Raw genomic sequence first — 16686 nt, forward strand, 5'->3', positions numbered from 1 at the left:
TTTGCTTTTTTTTTAATGGCACACAGTTCTCTAATTATTCCTTAACACGAACTGTTTCTAAAAATTGAGTTAACATTTGGAAAGCTCTTTAAGTTTTCGAGCTGATCACTTGCTGAAGACATCAAATGATACACGGCAGCATCTGCTGCTTTCCAAATATTGATAAAAAGTATTAGTAGTGGTTACGTTATGTTGTCAATCTCATAAATATGCCACCCTAATGGTGATTAACTCAAAGCAAAGAAGAAAATTCATAAATAAGTGTGTTCTACTTATTTTTCTAGGAAGCAAGTATAATGGAAAGAAAAGGAGGTTGAGACTATAAAATTCTTATATTTCATTTTCTATATAGTAGAGATAGGAAGTGCTGTTTGAATTTTTGAGGATTCCACAAGTCATTTGTATATACTATTTTATTGAGTAAGTTTTACTAAATTAATTAAATAACTTAAGAATCCTGAAAGTCTCTTAAACAATATCATTGAATATTTTACAACATTAGAAACTCATAAAGGGAGAAACAAGGGTAGTGAGATGACTCCTCAGGTAAAGGACTTGCCAGCAAAGCCTGAAGACCCAAGTTAAATCCCCAGGTCCGTGTGAAAAGGGAGAAAGTTGTCCTTAGACTGACATTCACATATGTATTGTGGCATTTATGTGTGTATGTGTGTGTGTGCGTGCCTGCACGAGCATACACACACACAAACACATACCATATACATTCACATAATAAACAATAAATAAATTTTAAATAAAGATAAATGTATGGGAGTTGATTTTTATTCTTCATGGTGAATTTCAGCACATGCTCAAGTCCCATTTACAAAATATCAGGTTATTTGCCTGTGACCTATGAACTCTCTCATGTATACCTTAAATCAGTTCTCCATTCTACATAACATTAATAAAATGTTATATATACATACATATACATATATGTATATATATATATATATATATATATATATATATATGCAACAGTCTTATTTAAAGAAGAATGATGAAAAATGATCGTACCCATTCAGTCCATGTGCAATTTCATTTCCCAGATTCTTCTAATGCTTAGCTGTTTGAACCCACAGTCATAGCGTGCAAGGATGAAAAGAATTATGTTGAAAGCTCATTTCAGGAGCCTGAGACTCTCTCAGGAGGAGGAAAACTGCTAGTTAAGAGTTGATTTTAACATAAGGGTGGAGATTTCATGGGTTTAGAACTTCTGACAAGAACCCAAGTGTCCCAGCATTTGGGAGGCTAAGGCAGGAAGATTCTAAGTTTGAGGCCAACCTGGATCAGCTTCAAACGAGACCTTTTCTCAACAAAACCAAAAGAGAAGTGCTGCCCAAGGCCATCTACAGAGTTAGGGACACAGTGTGTAGTATTAACTTCTGGGAAGTGACTTGGACTGGTTGATAAGGAGCGGCAGCTACCACAGGTAAGGAGGGTTCTGAGGAAATACCCTGACTGATCGCCTATCAGAGTCTTCCTAAAGACCTGAACTGAAAATAATAAATGAAGGATTGTCTCTATATACAAACCCAGCTACACACAGCAGTCTACTTTGTCTACAGAACACCAACTAGCTTTGTCCTGACATCTGAACTGATCATTTCCTCAACAGTGTACCCAATCAATAACCTGGATGTATATAGCATGTGTTAGCCTTAACCTTTGTGTCCGTTTAATAAATGTGACCTTTTAAATGGTCCCCCCTATGTATTGTTTACTTCAATCCACACACAATACTTATTTTTCATGATAATTAATAAGTACATATGTACTTATGAAATACTGTAGTGAAAATAAACACTCCTTAAGTACTGCGATTACAAAACTACATGTAGACACAAGACAAAAGTCATACAACCGAATAATCATACTGATCAATACTCAGTTTGTGATTTTTTCAAGTTTTTTTTTCTTCTTACGTTTTAATGACTTTGATCTACCAACAGACCAGTGATATTGTAATTTTAAGTAAAAAACATTTTTTTGGCTCTTTTAGTCATTTCAAGTTAGATTGCTTAGCCCATTTTAGTATAGTACTATACTACATGCCTTGAAATTTTCATTACCTAAAGATCATGCCATTTTCAAGACCTATTCTCTTTTATGCCACGATCAAGTAAATCCACAGAGCAGGGTAAGTGGAACAGGAAGGATTGTGGTGTAATCATGTGATGTCATCACATTCCTTTCTTTCTCCTCTCTCTGTTCTTATCAGCAGGGTGAAACAGAATGCCAGGTGTGTGGTAACCATTACCTGTTTTTCTACAGCTAATTGGTACTGGGGACTTAAAGGCTATATATCCTATACTCACAAACTTCCCAAGACAGACAGTCCGACAAGACAACATGGGTATAAAGGCATAGTGAGCATCACTGGGATGTGGTACTCTGGCAATCTGTAGTTATAATGTATGCAAGTCTTTGTTGAGAAGTAGCGTGTGGTTTCAGGAACAGGAATGGTGGTCTATATTTAGTATAGAATAAAGGAATAAAGGAAGTGAGTGTCAAAAACAAAGGCATGGGGTGTGACATTGTATACAGAACAGCAGCAGATGCTTCTCTAGTCACCCAACTGATATGGCAAAGAGAGAAGGGTGGAGTGTGATGCCTAGTTATGTGTTTAAATGCTGACCTAAGTGTTTCTACAAAGGTTCTCTTTTTTCATGTGAAGATGAAGCAAAGTAAATTACCCTTCAAAATGTGGATGGCCTTATTGAATCATCTGAAAGGCCTTAAAAAAAAAAGATGGAATTACCTTAAAGAGAAAATTCTGAGTTGGGATGAATTTCAGGTTCAAGATTATGGCATTAATTCCCTGAAATTTCCAGCTTGCTGGCCTACTTTCCTCATTGCAAGATGGTCATTAAAACAGGCTTCCCAAAAAATTACAGTTCAAAAAGATGAATTGTTCACATCCTTTAGTCACACAGTACAACTCCCCATCAGTGTGTGCATAAGACCCCAGCCTGTGGGTTCACAGTCACTTTCTCCTGTGCAGGTGCCATTTGTTCACAGTCTTTAGTGGCTGATAAGCCAAGGTGACTACCGGGAAAATATGTTCTTTGAGATTTCTGAGTATCCTAGAATCGAAAGATTTTTATTTTTTGTTTCAAGTGTAATAAAGCTATAGGAAAAGTGTCTACGAATAAAAGGAAGAAAAAAAAAAACAGGCTTCCCTTCCTCTTTCCTATATGAATACTGTAGATTTTAAGTCAGATACAGAATAAGGTCTTGGTCCTATATTAATATTGATCTCTGGTAGTATATTGTTCATAGTTCTGGTTTTAATATATAAATAAAATCCGTATATAAATTAAACCTTTAAATGCAATATTCTTTAGTCATGTCAAAGTTATTGGTAATCTATAAAATGATGAAAAATTAAAATATTCTGGGCATAGTATTGGAGACCTTTAATTCCAGGACTTAGAAGATAGAAGCAGGTGAATATATGTGAGCTCAAGACCTGTCTGGTATACACAGTGAGTTTCTGGTAAGCTGGGCCAAATAGAAAGACCCTATCTTAAAATAGATGGATGGATGGATGGATGGATGGATGGATGGATGGATGGATAGGTAGATAGATAGATAGATAGATAGATAGATAGATAGATAGATAGATAGATAGCATGGTCTTATGATTTTACATTTCAATGAAAAGAGACTAAATGGAGAAGAGAATGAGGATATAAATATGACAGGAAATGCTGCTCTAAATGAGATCATCAGAGACAATTTGCACATCTGAAGAAATGTATAGGAAAAGTATTTGTGATAAGTCTATGCCTATAAAGTTTCAGAGGTGCTAGTCCACATTGTATTATGATATGAACTATCACTGCTATGATAACTATTGGCATATTCTCCTTAGGAATTCATAAAGAACACTGTACAGGAAAGAAATGATAGGGCAGGCATATATGTGTAACATGCTACCACTGTTGACTTCTAAAAAACATTCCACACTTTGACATGATGTTTTCTGTCCCATTGGGAGTCAGCAAAGATTAAAGAGTGGTTCTCAGACAAAGACTATGTGTAGAAAGTGGACCAAGGAACTGAGAAAAACTGACCTTGCATCTGATTAGTGATCAAGTGATCCTTTGGAGCTATTTATAGGATAAAATTTCTCTCTGAATAAGATGACACATCTCCCAAAGGGCTTATATTTTGAACTAGAAAGTTTGAAGGGAAAGGGAAATAAAGAAGGGGGCAACCTCGGAAGGAGAGGTCATGGGATTTTGACTCTTACAATTATATGTCAGTGAAAATATTTCTGTCTGAAGGGGACTCTTGGAAAATAGTCACACCCAAGGAAACACAGTCCTTTCCAGGAAGTTGGTGACCACAACTGAACCTAAGTATTACCATTTAAATGCTGGGTGTGATTAGGAAAGACTGGTTTCTCAAGTTTGAATTTTTCTTTGGCTTTCATGCTATTTGTATGATAAAGGATTTATTTCAAGAAACAGTTAACTCGTCCCATCCACCCCTAACATTTGATGAGTCCAGAGCAGAAACATAATTTTTCTATGTGAGATAGAATCAATATTTTGATGTCATTTCTCTGGTGAACAGACTGTGTGTACTATGCTTCAATTGGACAATGTTTCCCAAAAGGCTTACAAGTTAAGATGCAAACTGTCTGCTCCTTATATGATGAAACTGGACCAGCCTGGCTGTGTCTGTCTTGCTGCCCTGACTGTTCAGGCCATCACTTTCTATGCCTTACTCATAAATCATAAAATACTTCATAGTAACAATGTTAAACATGATTTTTTAAAAAAAATGTCTAGCATGCTATATCTGAAAAAGGTAGAGGGAAAAACTCCAAATGTGTTTTGTCTTAGAAACTTGTCACCTCTAGGGAAGGACATATTCCCAAAAGGCCATCATTGGCACCCTGCAATAGAAGTCTATGTTCAGAAGAACAATATGATGCTCTAGTGCTAAGGGTGAGGTTGAGTTCACATCTGCCATGAGGTACCATTCTTGGACAATTACAAGGTGGGATAAGAGAATCTCCTCTGCCTATTGTATGCGGCATCTTGTGTAGTCAGTGTTTCCCACTAAATTCCCATGTAATGTTTATAGAGGAGCCCATTACTGTTATTTATTTAATTAACAATGTTTGAGTTATGAGTTGACTGACATGTTTTCTTTCATCTACCTATTCACCAAAGAAACCTTGAACATGATACCAGTCTCACTCAGACTTCGGAAGTATATAACATACAGATAAAGATTCAAACTAACGCTGTTGCTTATATTCTGAACAGGGGGGTGGGCGGATAATCCAAAATAGCTCACTCGGTCCTCAAGATACTACCTTGGGGAAGATCTTTCACCTTTATCTATATAGTGATCAATAAAGGAAGCATGCACACTTAAGAGATTTGCTCAGTCAGTGGACATGACAAATTCTGAGCTGCAGAGTATCTTATTTTGAAGTCTGGGTCTTAAACTGTTGAGATCTTGTTCACTTTAAATGTATGGTTTCCTTTCAAAGTTCAAAGTTCTCATTCAGTCAATAATTCCAGCAGTCATTATTCTCCATCCCCTCTATAACTTTGAAATTTAGAGTTAAAAATAAACTTTAAAAATGTTTGGCTGATGGATGCATCAGCCCTGCCTTGAGTGGGGAACAGAATCATCACAGGACAGAGAGGGAGAGGGAAGGGGGGAGAGGGGAGGGGGAGGGGGGAGGAGAGGGGGAGGAGGGAGAGAAGGGGAGAGGGGAGAGGGAGAGAGAGGGAGAGGGGAGAGGGAGGGAGAGGGGGGAGAAGGGGGAGGAAATAAGGGGGTAGTATCAGGTTTGGGGGGGGGGATGGGAGAGAGGTACAGAAGGTCAGGAAATAGAATAAAAATATGTAGGAGGGGGGTGATGAGGAACTGAGGATAGCCACTGGAGAGTCCCAGACAACAGGGAAAAATGAGGCTCCCAGGACCCAACAGGGATAACTTTGGCAGAAATGCACAGAGAAGTGGGGGATAGAAGCTGTAGAGACTACCTTCAGCAGATAGACATGGTCCCCAGTTGAGGGATGGGGGCACCCACCCATCTCAAAATTTTTAACCCAGAAATGTTCCTGTCCAAATGAAGAAAATGGACCAAAAAATGGAGCAGAGACTGAAGGAAGGGCCAACTGGGGACTGTCCCACCTGAGGATCCATCCTGTCTGCAGACACAAAACCCTACACTGTTGATATAGTCAAGAAGCACTTGCTGACAGGAATCTGGTGTGGCTGCTCCTCGGGAGGTCCGGCCAGCAACTGACCAATGCAGATGTGGAAATTTGGAGTCAACTATCAGACTGAGCTCAGGGACCCCGTGGGGGAGCTGACTGAAGGACTGGAGGGGCATAGAGGGATTTCAACCCCATAGGAAGAACGACATGGGCTGACTGGACCAGCCAGTGTTCTCAGAGACTAGACCACCAACCAAGGAGTGTACAGGAGAGAATCCATGTCTCCAGATACATATGTAGCAGAGGATGGCCTTGCCTGACATCAATGGGAGGGGAGGCCCTTGATCCTGTGGAGGTCCGATGCCCCAGTGTAGGGGAATGCTAGAGTGGTGGGGTGGGAGAAGGTGGATGGGTGGGGGAGCACCCTTATAGAGGCAAAGGGGAAGGAGTAGAGGGTGAATGTGGGATGGGGGGTTTGTGGAGGGGGTAACCAAGAAATGGGATATCATTTGAGATATAAACGAATGGAATGATTATTTAAAAAAATGTTTGTCTGAGAGGGAAAAATGGTGATGGGGAGATAATACGAATTTCAAGAGGTAGATGGGAGGTGTAGATTTGACCACTATAAGCATGTATGAAATTATCAAATAATTAAAAAAGAAAAAAATCTTATAGGAGTTTAGCTTAGTGGGGAAACTTTTGGTGGAAAAAAAAGCTTAGATTTATTTCCAAAGCTGGTATCTGGAGCACTCTTCTATAGAAATGTCAGATGGCAATAAAAAGTCTATGCTAATTTAAATGGTGATGCATTCATTGCTAGCATAGAACTGGGTACATTTGAAATTCCATTTCTATCATCACTACCCTACCTGCTGAATTCTAAACACAGCAAAATAAATTCTTCCAGGATAGTATCAAAGCTTATTTATTTATTTATTTATTTATTCCCTTTACTGTTCTCAAAGGGACAAAGGTTTATAAATTCATAAGGTTTCGGTTGTTTAAAGCAGACATCACTCCTTTTCTGTGAATTTTGCAGGCATGGCCACTGTATATGAGAGAACACAAGGACTAGATGTTTGGGTGGGGAAGGCAGCCATGCCTTCATTGGCTCAACTTCCAGGAGTCATGACTATTAGAAGGTTGGCTGAGGATAATGTGGAAATCAGAGGTGATTTTCTCCACATTAAGACTTAAGGAGGACTTGAAAGCGTCTTTGTATTCACCCAAGGAAGTGGATGCCCATGCTTATGGAGGTCTGGTCCCCTAGGACAGGCAGGAGGGGACCCAGGCATCTTCCAGTAAGGCTCTCAGATGGGATCAAGTTGCTTGAAGATCTGGAGTAAAGATTATTTTTTTTTTGGAGTGCATTGGAATAGAAATGGGTGAAAACAGAGAGTCAGAACACTGCCCCAGGCCTTCCTGAGAATTCTTGGCTTCTCATCAGGAATTCATGGCTCAAAATATATCTTTGAATATATTCGGTTAGGCACAAAGCTTAACATTCCACTAATTACCAAGGCTTTGGTTAATAAGCATCCTCTTTGTCTAAGAAACCTGTCTTTCTAATCATGTTCCTGGCTTTATCACCTACTACCTCTATAGCTTAGAACAGCAGCTGTCACGCAGAAAGCTCTTGGGGAGCCCTAGCTGGACACACCTCTATGTGAATTAGTCTAATCTGAGTTCCTTTTACTGACACATAGGAAAAAGGCTCGCACTGTGATGTCAGAGTTTTTGAAGTATGTACGATATGAATAATGCCAAAGAAGACTTAGGAAAGCATGCGTGCACACACACACTCACACTCTAAAGGCAGTGAAAAGACAGTGGCAGAGTTGCCAAAATAATTTTTATATATGTTAAAAATATACCTAGTTGGATAGGAAAAGCCACAGGTGCAGAAGTAGAATCGACAATACCATGTTGAGAAAAGGGGGAAATAAAAAAGCAGTTTCTGTTTCATTGGCACTCCCATTTTTTCTGTGCCTCTGATTTCTCCCCTATCCTCCATCACTTCTTTTCCCTCCCAGCTTTATGTTTCAAAGTCATCTAATCCATTAGTGCTGCCTATATGCGCACGGGTAGGGCATCTCAGAGATAACATACCTGAAGAAAAATGACATTAGTTTTTCATTGCTTCTTAGCTAGAATTAGGACTTTCTTCCTGGATGTGAGATTCAGGCGGGCTTTGTCCTGTGCATGCAGTCAGAACCACTATGAGTTCATGTGTGCACTGGCCCTGCACACATGAAGTCTACTACCTCTGTCTCTTACAATATCTCTACTCTCTCATATAAAGTGATTCTTAAGTCCTGAAGTGAGGGAGTATGATTTAAATGTACTATTTAGAGCGAAGAACTGCACAGTCTGTTATTCTCTATGGAACAGTTATGGGTCTCTGTATTAATCACTATCTACTGCAAAGAACAAAGAAAGAAAATAACACATCCTCCCCCCACCAAAAAAAAAAAAAAAACATGTTTCTCCCATGAGGATTGAAAAATGCATTTATCTGGGTACAAACTTAAGAGTATATGAAATGGTTTAAGATAATGTCCACTTAGTAGAATATAGTATTGAGTTCTCCCTGGAGTCCATGACCTTGCCATGTAGTCCATGAATGAGCTCTGTCTCCTGGAGTGAGATCTTAGATCCAATTACAGAGTTGTTATTTCCATAGTATTCATGCTAGAGATGTGTCACTGTATCTGGGAGGCCAGTGGTTGTTACACTTCACCGCCTGGTAAGACTGTTGATCACTTTCTCCTGGGAACATGTACAGAACCTTTTAACTATGAAACCCGGCCAAGAAGGATGAAACTTTCAGATCAGCTCCATCTTGATTTTCTATGTTTTATGATCCCAAGATCCTAGACTGATGAAAGTATTACAAATCAACGACAGTCCTTGACTTCCTGGTACCTCAAACCCTCTTACTTAGGTCTTCATGCCCCTTGTCTTAATTGCATCCTGGAACCTGAGGAAGGCTATCTTGGATAGCCTCATACATAAAAGGGGGTATAGCTCCTAGACCACAGTATTTTGATAACATTAATTTTCTACAAAATATACCCTCATTTTTCTTTGTGTAATAGTGTTTTGTTATGTATCTTGGTCTATAGTGTAGTTTACTAATCCTCCTGCCTCAACCTGTAGAGAGTGCTAGAGTTAGAAGTGTGAGTGAGCCCTGACACTAGTTTTAGATCATTTCTGTATTTCTTTTTCTGAAGCCTTATTGTGATACCCTCTACTCGAGTACACCTCAACGTGTGTTTCTCTAGATCAGTGAAATCCTCGAGGGCTGAGAATTTACTAGACGGGGAAACTGATCTCTAAGTAGGACCTACTGAATCAGAAATTCTTGGAGCAGACCCAGAGTGCTGTTTTACCCAGCCTTCTTAGTGACTTCAGGAACACTAATGTTTCAAAACTGCTATTCTCCAATCATGGGCATCTCTCTGTCAGAGGCTTCTGTATTCTTCTATAGGATAAACTCAGCAGCAGTAGTTATATTTATGTGTCTGTTATTTCACTGCCAGTGAATGACATGGAACAGATGTTAGAACCCCTGTGAAGATATGCTTAATTTTTCAATCTCTTGCAATGATGCCACAGATGGGAAATACTTGTACGATGCTTGGTTGCAAAATACAAAAGCCAAATTTTTACCTGAGCAGAAGTGAACAATGAGTGCTACAAAAAGATGAGGTATATTCAGGAAACAGGAATATGAGAATATAAAAATACAACTCTTACTCAACCCATGGGAGCAAAATAGAAGAGAGGATGGCAGTAGGGTACTGGCAGTTATCAAACAGAAGAGTGATTATCAGGCTGGTGATCCCCATGGCACAAAGAGATGTGAGAGAAAAAGATAGGGAGCAAACAGGCCACACATACTTTGGAATAAGACTTGTTGATGAAGTATTGAAAAGAATGAGCACATGCCTCTTTGAAAAATAACCTCTGCCTGATTTCCAGTACTTGATACTTGCTCAAGGATCATCAAAGCTGTTTGGCTTTATTATGAGATTATTATCATTGTGCTTCATTTAATACTTTGAAGTTTAATCAACATATGTTTTATTTTCTAGAAGATATCAGTTGCTAAATATAACAATTTAACTTAGGAAGCAGACATTGCTGATTAGAATTACAGTTAGAATAGGATGAGATCTAGCTGGGATTGCAGAACAAAGCTGACCTATGTGGCCAGAAGGATGCTCCCAATGACAAATGACACCAAACCCGAGCTAAAGTAGCTTAAATACAAAGGAAACACGTTATTTTCATTAAAAATAAAAACTAAATGTAAGTTAGCTTCAGCAAAGAATTTTTAAAATCAGCAGGTCAGGGGATGGAGAGATGTAACAACTGTTAAGAGCACTGGCTGCTCTTCTCAAACTCTTAATTCCCAGTACCTACATGGCATCTCATAACAATCTATAATCCCAGCTCCAAGGACTCTTGAAGTGGAAACTTAAGGGTCTTTCTCCCTTTCCTTTCCCTTTCCCTTTTCCCTTCCCTTCCCTTCCTCTTTCTTTCTCTCTTTCTCTCTTTCTTTCTCTTTCTTTCTTTCTTTCTTTCTTTCTTTCTTTCTTTCTTTCTTTCTTTCTTTCTTTCTCTCTCTCTCTCTCTCTCTCTCTCTCTCTCTCTCTCTCTCTCTCTCTTTCTCTCTCTTTCTCTCTCTCTTTCTTTCTTTCTTTCTTTCTTTCTTTCTTTCTCTCTCTCTCTCTCTCTCTCTCTTTCTCTCTTTCTTTCTTTGGAAAGTTGGTTGGATGGTGTTTTGTTGGGGCAAATACGTGAAGGAATGTTGAGACATGCGTGAAATACTAAGACAGACTTGTAGAGGAATGTTTAGCTGAAGTAAACAGAAGAAAGGATGTTTTGTTAAAGTAAATATGTGAAAGGACATGGGATGAGAGATTTTTTTGTTAATGACATATGTATTGGTTTGTCTTATATTGTGTACTTGAGTTGTGTTTGTTGGGACTTTATCGAGAGAAATGTATTTAAAAACTTTTGTTGGTATGTGGTAGGGTTTTTTTGTCATTTTTGCGGAGTTGGGTTGAATTGATAGAGTGATGTCAACTGAGACAGACACACATGTTGAGAAAGACAAGTGTAGAAACAAAACCGTGGAGGACATGTGAGGTTTGGAGGGTATATACAAAGGACACAACAGACAGTGATGGAGGCTGAGCTAGGCTTGCTTTTAGAGCTAGCTGTACAAGGCTTATGGGTCTCCCATCTTCGATACACTGAGAAGGGAACACCCAAGAACTCCTGGCATTCTTGCTATTCTCTTCTACTGCTGATTTGTGCCGAGGCTGAGGCCTCACTGTCTCTACTAGGTAGTGCCACCCCTGCTGATTCCTATTTGCTATCCAGACTCTACCAAGCTGGACTGCTACTGTATCCCTAAAGTGTTTGCAAGTGGATCAAGCTACCACCGCTGACCTGTGAACTAAATTGCCAATTTCTAGAAAACACAGATGGGAGTTGCTCCAAAGAACCTTTTCTAAACAGGTCCACTTTCCCTCTTATCCTTTCTTTTCCACTACCACTAGTGGGTGGTGGGTTAAAAAGGAGATTAAAGCATTTTAAAACATTATTAAAAATAAAATTTAAGGCCAGGCATGGTGGCTCACACCTTTAATCCCAGCACTCGGGAGGCAGAGGCAGGCGGATTTCTGAGTTTGAGGCCAGCCTGGTCTACAAAGTGAGTTCCAGGACAGTCAGGGCTATACAGAGAAACCCTGTCTCAAAAGACCAAAAACAAACAAACAAACAAAAGATTTAAAAAAAAAATTAAAGTTACAGGATAGGATGCCCCTTTCTGGCCTTCATGTGCACTATACATACAAGAAGTACACAGACATACATATAGATGCAACACATTAAAATTATAATAATGATAATAATTACTTGAGAGTGGAAGGGGTTAAAGAAAAAAAGAAAGTAAAGTGATATAATGCTAATATATTAAAAATAAAAAATAAAAATCAGATTAACAATATCTAAGGCCCAAATCCCTTTTATCTCTTTTATATCACCAATTTGCATAAACTCTCATGCTGGAGAAATGTTTCTATACAGTGCTGGCCAGACAGGTATAAGGGCCTGAGTTCCAATTCCACAGAAAAGACAAACAAACACAAAACAAGACAAAACAAAACAAGACAAGACCAGACCAGACCAGACCAGACCAGACCAGACCAGACCAGACCAGACCAAACCAAACCAAACCAGAAGGTCATAGCATTGTGGTCGTGTAAACCCAGCACTGGGGATCCAAAGACAGCATTGTCTCTGGAGCTCGCCAGGCATGCAATCCAGTCAGTGAGAGAGGAATTGAGGAAGACACTCAATGTTGGACTCTGCCTTAGACACACACACACACACACACACACACGCGCGCGCGCACACAATCATTTTTAAAAATTAAGAAGTATCACACTCACACAACACTCTTCCATAAGGAAAGAAACTTTTTTCCAACAGTCTTAGCAATCTTTCTGGAATTCCCTTTGGGCAGAATGACATCAAATTTTGATGTCTAAACACAGTGGTTAGAAAACTGGGAACTAGTCGTATATTTCGGTCAATTTGAATTCACTCATACTGATCCTTGGGTTAAATGTCCCTGGAAAATGATATGGGATAGTTTAGGACCAAATTTTAGGGTAAATTCTATTTTAATATAAATCTAATTAAGTTAATTATTTTATATTTCAAATTCATTAACTTTTCATCAAAACTAATATTGTAACTCATAGGGTTTTTGAGAATTTCACACAAGAATACACAATGATGTCAGAAAATTGCATAATATATTGTCTTAGATATAACTTTCAAATGACATCATGCACATCATTAGAAAAGGATAGTGTTTAAAGTAAGATATTTTTAAAGATTTTATTTTACATGTCATAGTTGTGGAATCTTATTTAATATGTAAAGGTTTTGTCAATCATCTCTAAGAACAACTGGGGATAATTTTTTGTCCGTTCACATTAGTGAGGCTGTTTCTGAAGGTTTATAGAAAGTAACAAACCACAGATGGTCAGAAAAGATGAAAACCAAACAAAACTGGTGTGACTTTTTTTTATTCAGCATGGTTTTCACACCCGTGTATGAGGTGAGTACAGCCTACAAACACAGCATCCCAAACAGCTTATGCCACAAAAACAGAATTCATGAAAACCTTATCATTTGTTTTTGATGATCTATTGATCTCTAGCACACAAGGTTCACCTGAACAGATTTTCTCGGTATTTCTTCCAAGTGAAACTGACAAAGCAAAGGCCACATTTACAAGCTCTTCCCTTTTAAGCAAACATCAACTGACTCCTTGCCCCCTCCTGCTGGCCAGGGTAAGTTAAGAAGGACTCTTGGGGACCGATGGACAGAGAATTTCACAGCCAAAAGAGACTGATGATTCATCTTCTGTGTGAGAAAAGTAATGGCTGAGGATGAACAATAACAACACAGAAGGAAGAAAGAAAAGAAAGAAGGAAGAAAGGAGAGAGGAGAAAAGAAAAACACTTTCCCTAAAAATAGCAAGAGGGAGACCAGGAAAATAAAACAGTATCTGAACTTACTGCCAATGGATATTCTCAAGGTCCTACCCACACCCTCATCCATGGCCTCTTGCCTATAGAACTAACAGTTTGTTATTTTATTTTATTTTTAGTTTGCACAGTCAACAAGATGTAGTTAGTGGTTTTGAAGAAACACTATCTTCCTTCTCAATGTGTTAGCAAGTGACTTAAATAGCATCCCTTCTCTTGGGATATGTGATACATGAGCTTATGTACCTAGTCCCCCTGGGTACAATGATTGTTTGAAGATAAGCTTGTTGCCTAACCCAAACCAATCGAATACGAAGACATGCTTGTTAGATCCCGTAGCAAGGAAAACCTTTTCATTCCTTCTAGATTTGACAGTTTGCAGAAAGTTCAGAGTCTGGAAATACTGGTAATGTCTTGCTACCAATCACAGCATCTGAGAGGTCACTCCAGAACAAGCAAAGCAGATCAGCCTCTGCTGACATCATCTGTACCCGGAGTCAACCTATTTTATAGGCAGCACTAGCGGGCAATTCTCTGGTTAATGGGAGCTAGTAAATCAACTGTTCTGTTTAAGTGGGCTTGGCTGAGCTCAAGTCTTAATTGAAACATCCTCAAAGATGTTTATAGCTCAGCGCTCTGCTTTCCTTCTTCCTCTCTCTTATTTTCTAAGTGTGAGAGGAATACACAGAGTCAATGCCATGGTGATGAGCACAGAGAATTTTTCTTTACCTCACCGTGGTCCAAAAGCTGTGTCTCTCACTGCTCACACTTGGACCATGATTTCTGTAACCCCTTACTCACCTGTGGTGAGCAGTTGGCTCAAACTCTAACCTGCCTTTCTGATTCAATTCTGATTCAAAAGTATGGCTTACATTCCTTCATTCAGGAACTCTTGGCTGTGCACTGGATAGTTCCAGCTAACTTCTTCAAGTGTGTGACCCCATTAATAGTTTGTTCTGTTTGTACTTTTCCCACACACTAGCAAACTCTGGAAACACGATCATAATAATTTCTTCAAAGCCATCCTTGCTAACTCTGCTCAGAGTCATACTGTAGCTAGTGGCTTTTTCCCTTTGCTGGAACTGTATTTCAGAGGGTTAGGAATTTCCTAACTCATCAGGGTTCTCCCTGAGACATTAGATTCACCAGTTCAGGAACCCTGTGCCGTATTCTACCCAGTCCATACCCTTGTGATACATGACCCATGCCTGTGCGACCGCCTTTCTCCTTTCGGTCAGCATCACCCTGTGATTTTCTTAACCCTTTAAAGACTTTTACAAACACAATTCCCACTTCACAGCCTATTTCCACATTTCCATCCTCACCCTTGACTGCTATTGCTAATGTAATACAGTAACCAAGAGACTTGAGAAACCTTAATGGTTGGAAGTGAGAGAAACTGACATTTGAAAAGGTTTTTAAAAATTATGTATTCAACAGAGGCTTAATTTTAACTTCTGTGCAGACTGTTCCTTTGTTTTATTGAAAAACCTTTTGAATAGACCTCTTAGCTGCACTAAAGGGAAGATTCTACTCTGACATACGGGAGACTCGAAGAACGGGATTGAGCATGACATCATCTTTGAATAGTCATGAACAAGGCTGTCCGTGAGCATGCAGGTATACCAATTTGGATTCCTTATCTTACTGTTATATATATATGTGTGTATATATATACATATACATATACATATACATATACATATACATACACACACACACACACACACATATATATATATATATGGGTTTTTATTGCATTCTTCTAGCCAGGAGATTAATCTCAGGAGAGAAAGGTCTGATGAACATTGACCTTGATGGTTCTTTTAACCTTTGGACTTGAGATTCTGAATTCATGATAGGAAAACACATTGAAAGGCTTCCCTATGGAGTGGGGACCTGAATTCTACCAGTTTGATATAAACACTGAGAGGATACAGTGGGGTCTCTGTGAAAGGGATGCACTCTGAGTTCTGAACACACCCATTAGGAAGACCTGACAGCAGTTCCAGATGATTTGAACTTCATGAATCAGAGAAAGGGATTCAGCTCCTGCTTTAGAACCTACCCGTATTATATGGACTTAAAAATAATGGCCTACATAGAAACAAACAGGTTGGAGTGAGCACTGGCTGCCAAGCAGTGTGACAAGAGAGACTGATGAAATAAGGAAATATTCAGTGGACATTCTCACAATCTTTAAGATGGAGGAAGATAGCCAAACAGCAAAGGAATTCTAATTAGCGATGACTAAAACTACCAGAAACGCTGGGGTTAGAACTTCCCAGTTCATGTCTCGAATTGATATCCTCTGTTACAATTCAATGTTCATACAGTTAGCACATTCTTAATGCTATACATCTTAAAACCTCTTATTAGAAGCTGTGCCCTGGAGAGTGGTCTGGGAGAGCTACAGCAGAGAGCAGATTCATTAGGGAACCCATGCTAGTCTAGTCTAGTATTTGGTTTGAAATCCAGACTCTAAATGATCACCACACACTACTCCCTCTAGTGACAACTTGCTGCTACTCCTTGAAGTTTTTAATCTTGATTCTGAGTCTCTGTGACACCCAGCCATCCTTTTGGGGCAGGCTTGCCCACAGTGCTCACATTGCTCTTCACCTTCCTTGTTCCATTATAATTCCCATAGGATTCTGATAGTGGCTTACCATGTTCAGTCAATGGGTGAAAGGTCAATGGAAGTTTCCTGGTAAATCCCTGCACCATATGATCTCAAGGTTCTAGCCTCCCAGGTACTCACTCGGTGTCTGCCAGTGCAACTTTTTCAAGTGCTGACTGCCATCAGTGCAGTCTCAATTTAGTTCTTATCATGGCCTTTCCCAAGATAAGAACTCATGGGCTTAGTTAGAATGCTAGTTAAGAGAGGTTGTGTTAGCAGGGGTTAGACCCCT

General features: G+C 39.2%; 1 protein-coding gene across 11 annotated transcripts in view; it reads right to left on the reverse strand.

Annotated features, from left to right (window-relative positions):
- Pde1a (phosphodiesterase 1A, calmodulin-dependent) overlaps window positions 1-16686 on the reverse strand; it is a 362070-nt gene that overhangs the window by 71820 nt on the left and 273564 nt on the right. For 2 of the 11 annotated variants that reach the window (NM_001009978.1, NM_001009979.1), the window contains exon 1: window positions 2073-2127. The exons of 8 other annotated variants lie outside the window; for them this stretch is intronic. In NM_001009978.1, the coding sequence (NP_001009978.1) occupies window positions 2073-2083 (11 nt within the window). In that variant the 5' untranslated portion in view covers window positions 2084-2127. Of the gene's footprint in view, window positions 1-1017; window positions 1067-2072; window positions 2128-16686 lie in introns of those variants that run through there. One more of the 11 variants, NM_001355144.1, reaches the window with a different exon arrangement.

The sequence above is a fragment of the Mus musculus genome, chromosome 2 (assembly GCF_000001635.26).
Source record: "Mus musculus strain C57BL/6J chromosome 2, GRCm38.p6 C57BL/6J".
In the NCBI taxonomy this organism is placed as follows: domain Eukaryota; kingdom Metazoa; phylum Chordata; class Mammalia; order Rodentia; family Muridae; genus Mus; species Mus musculus.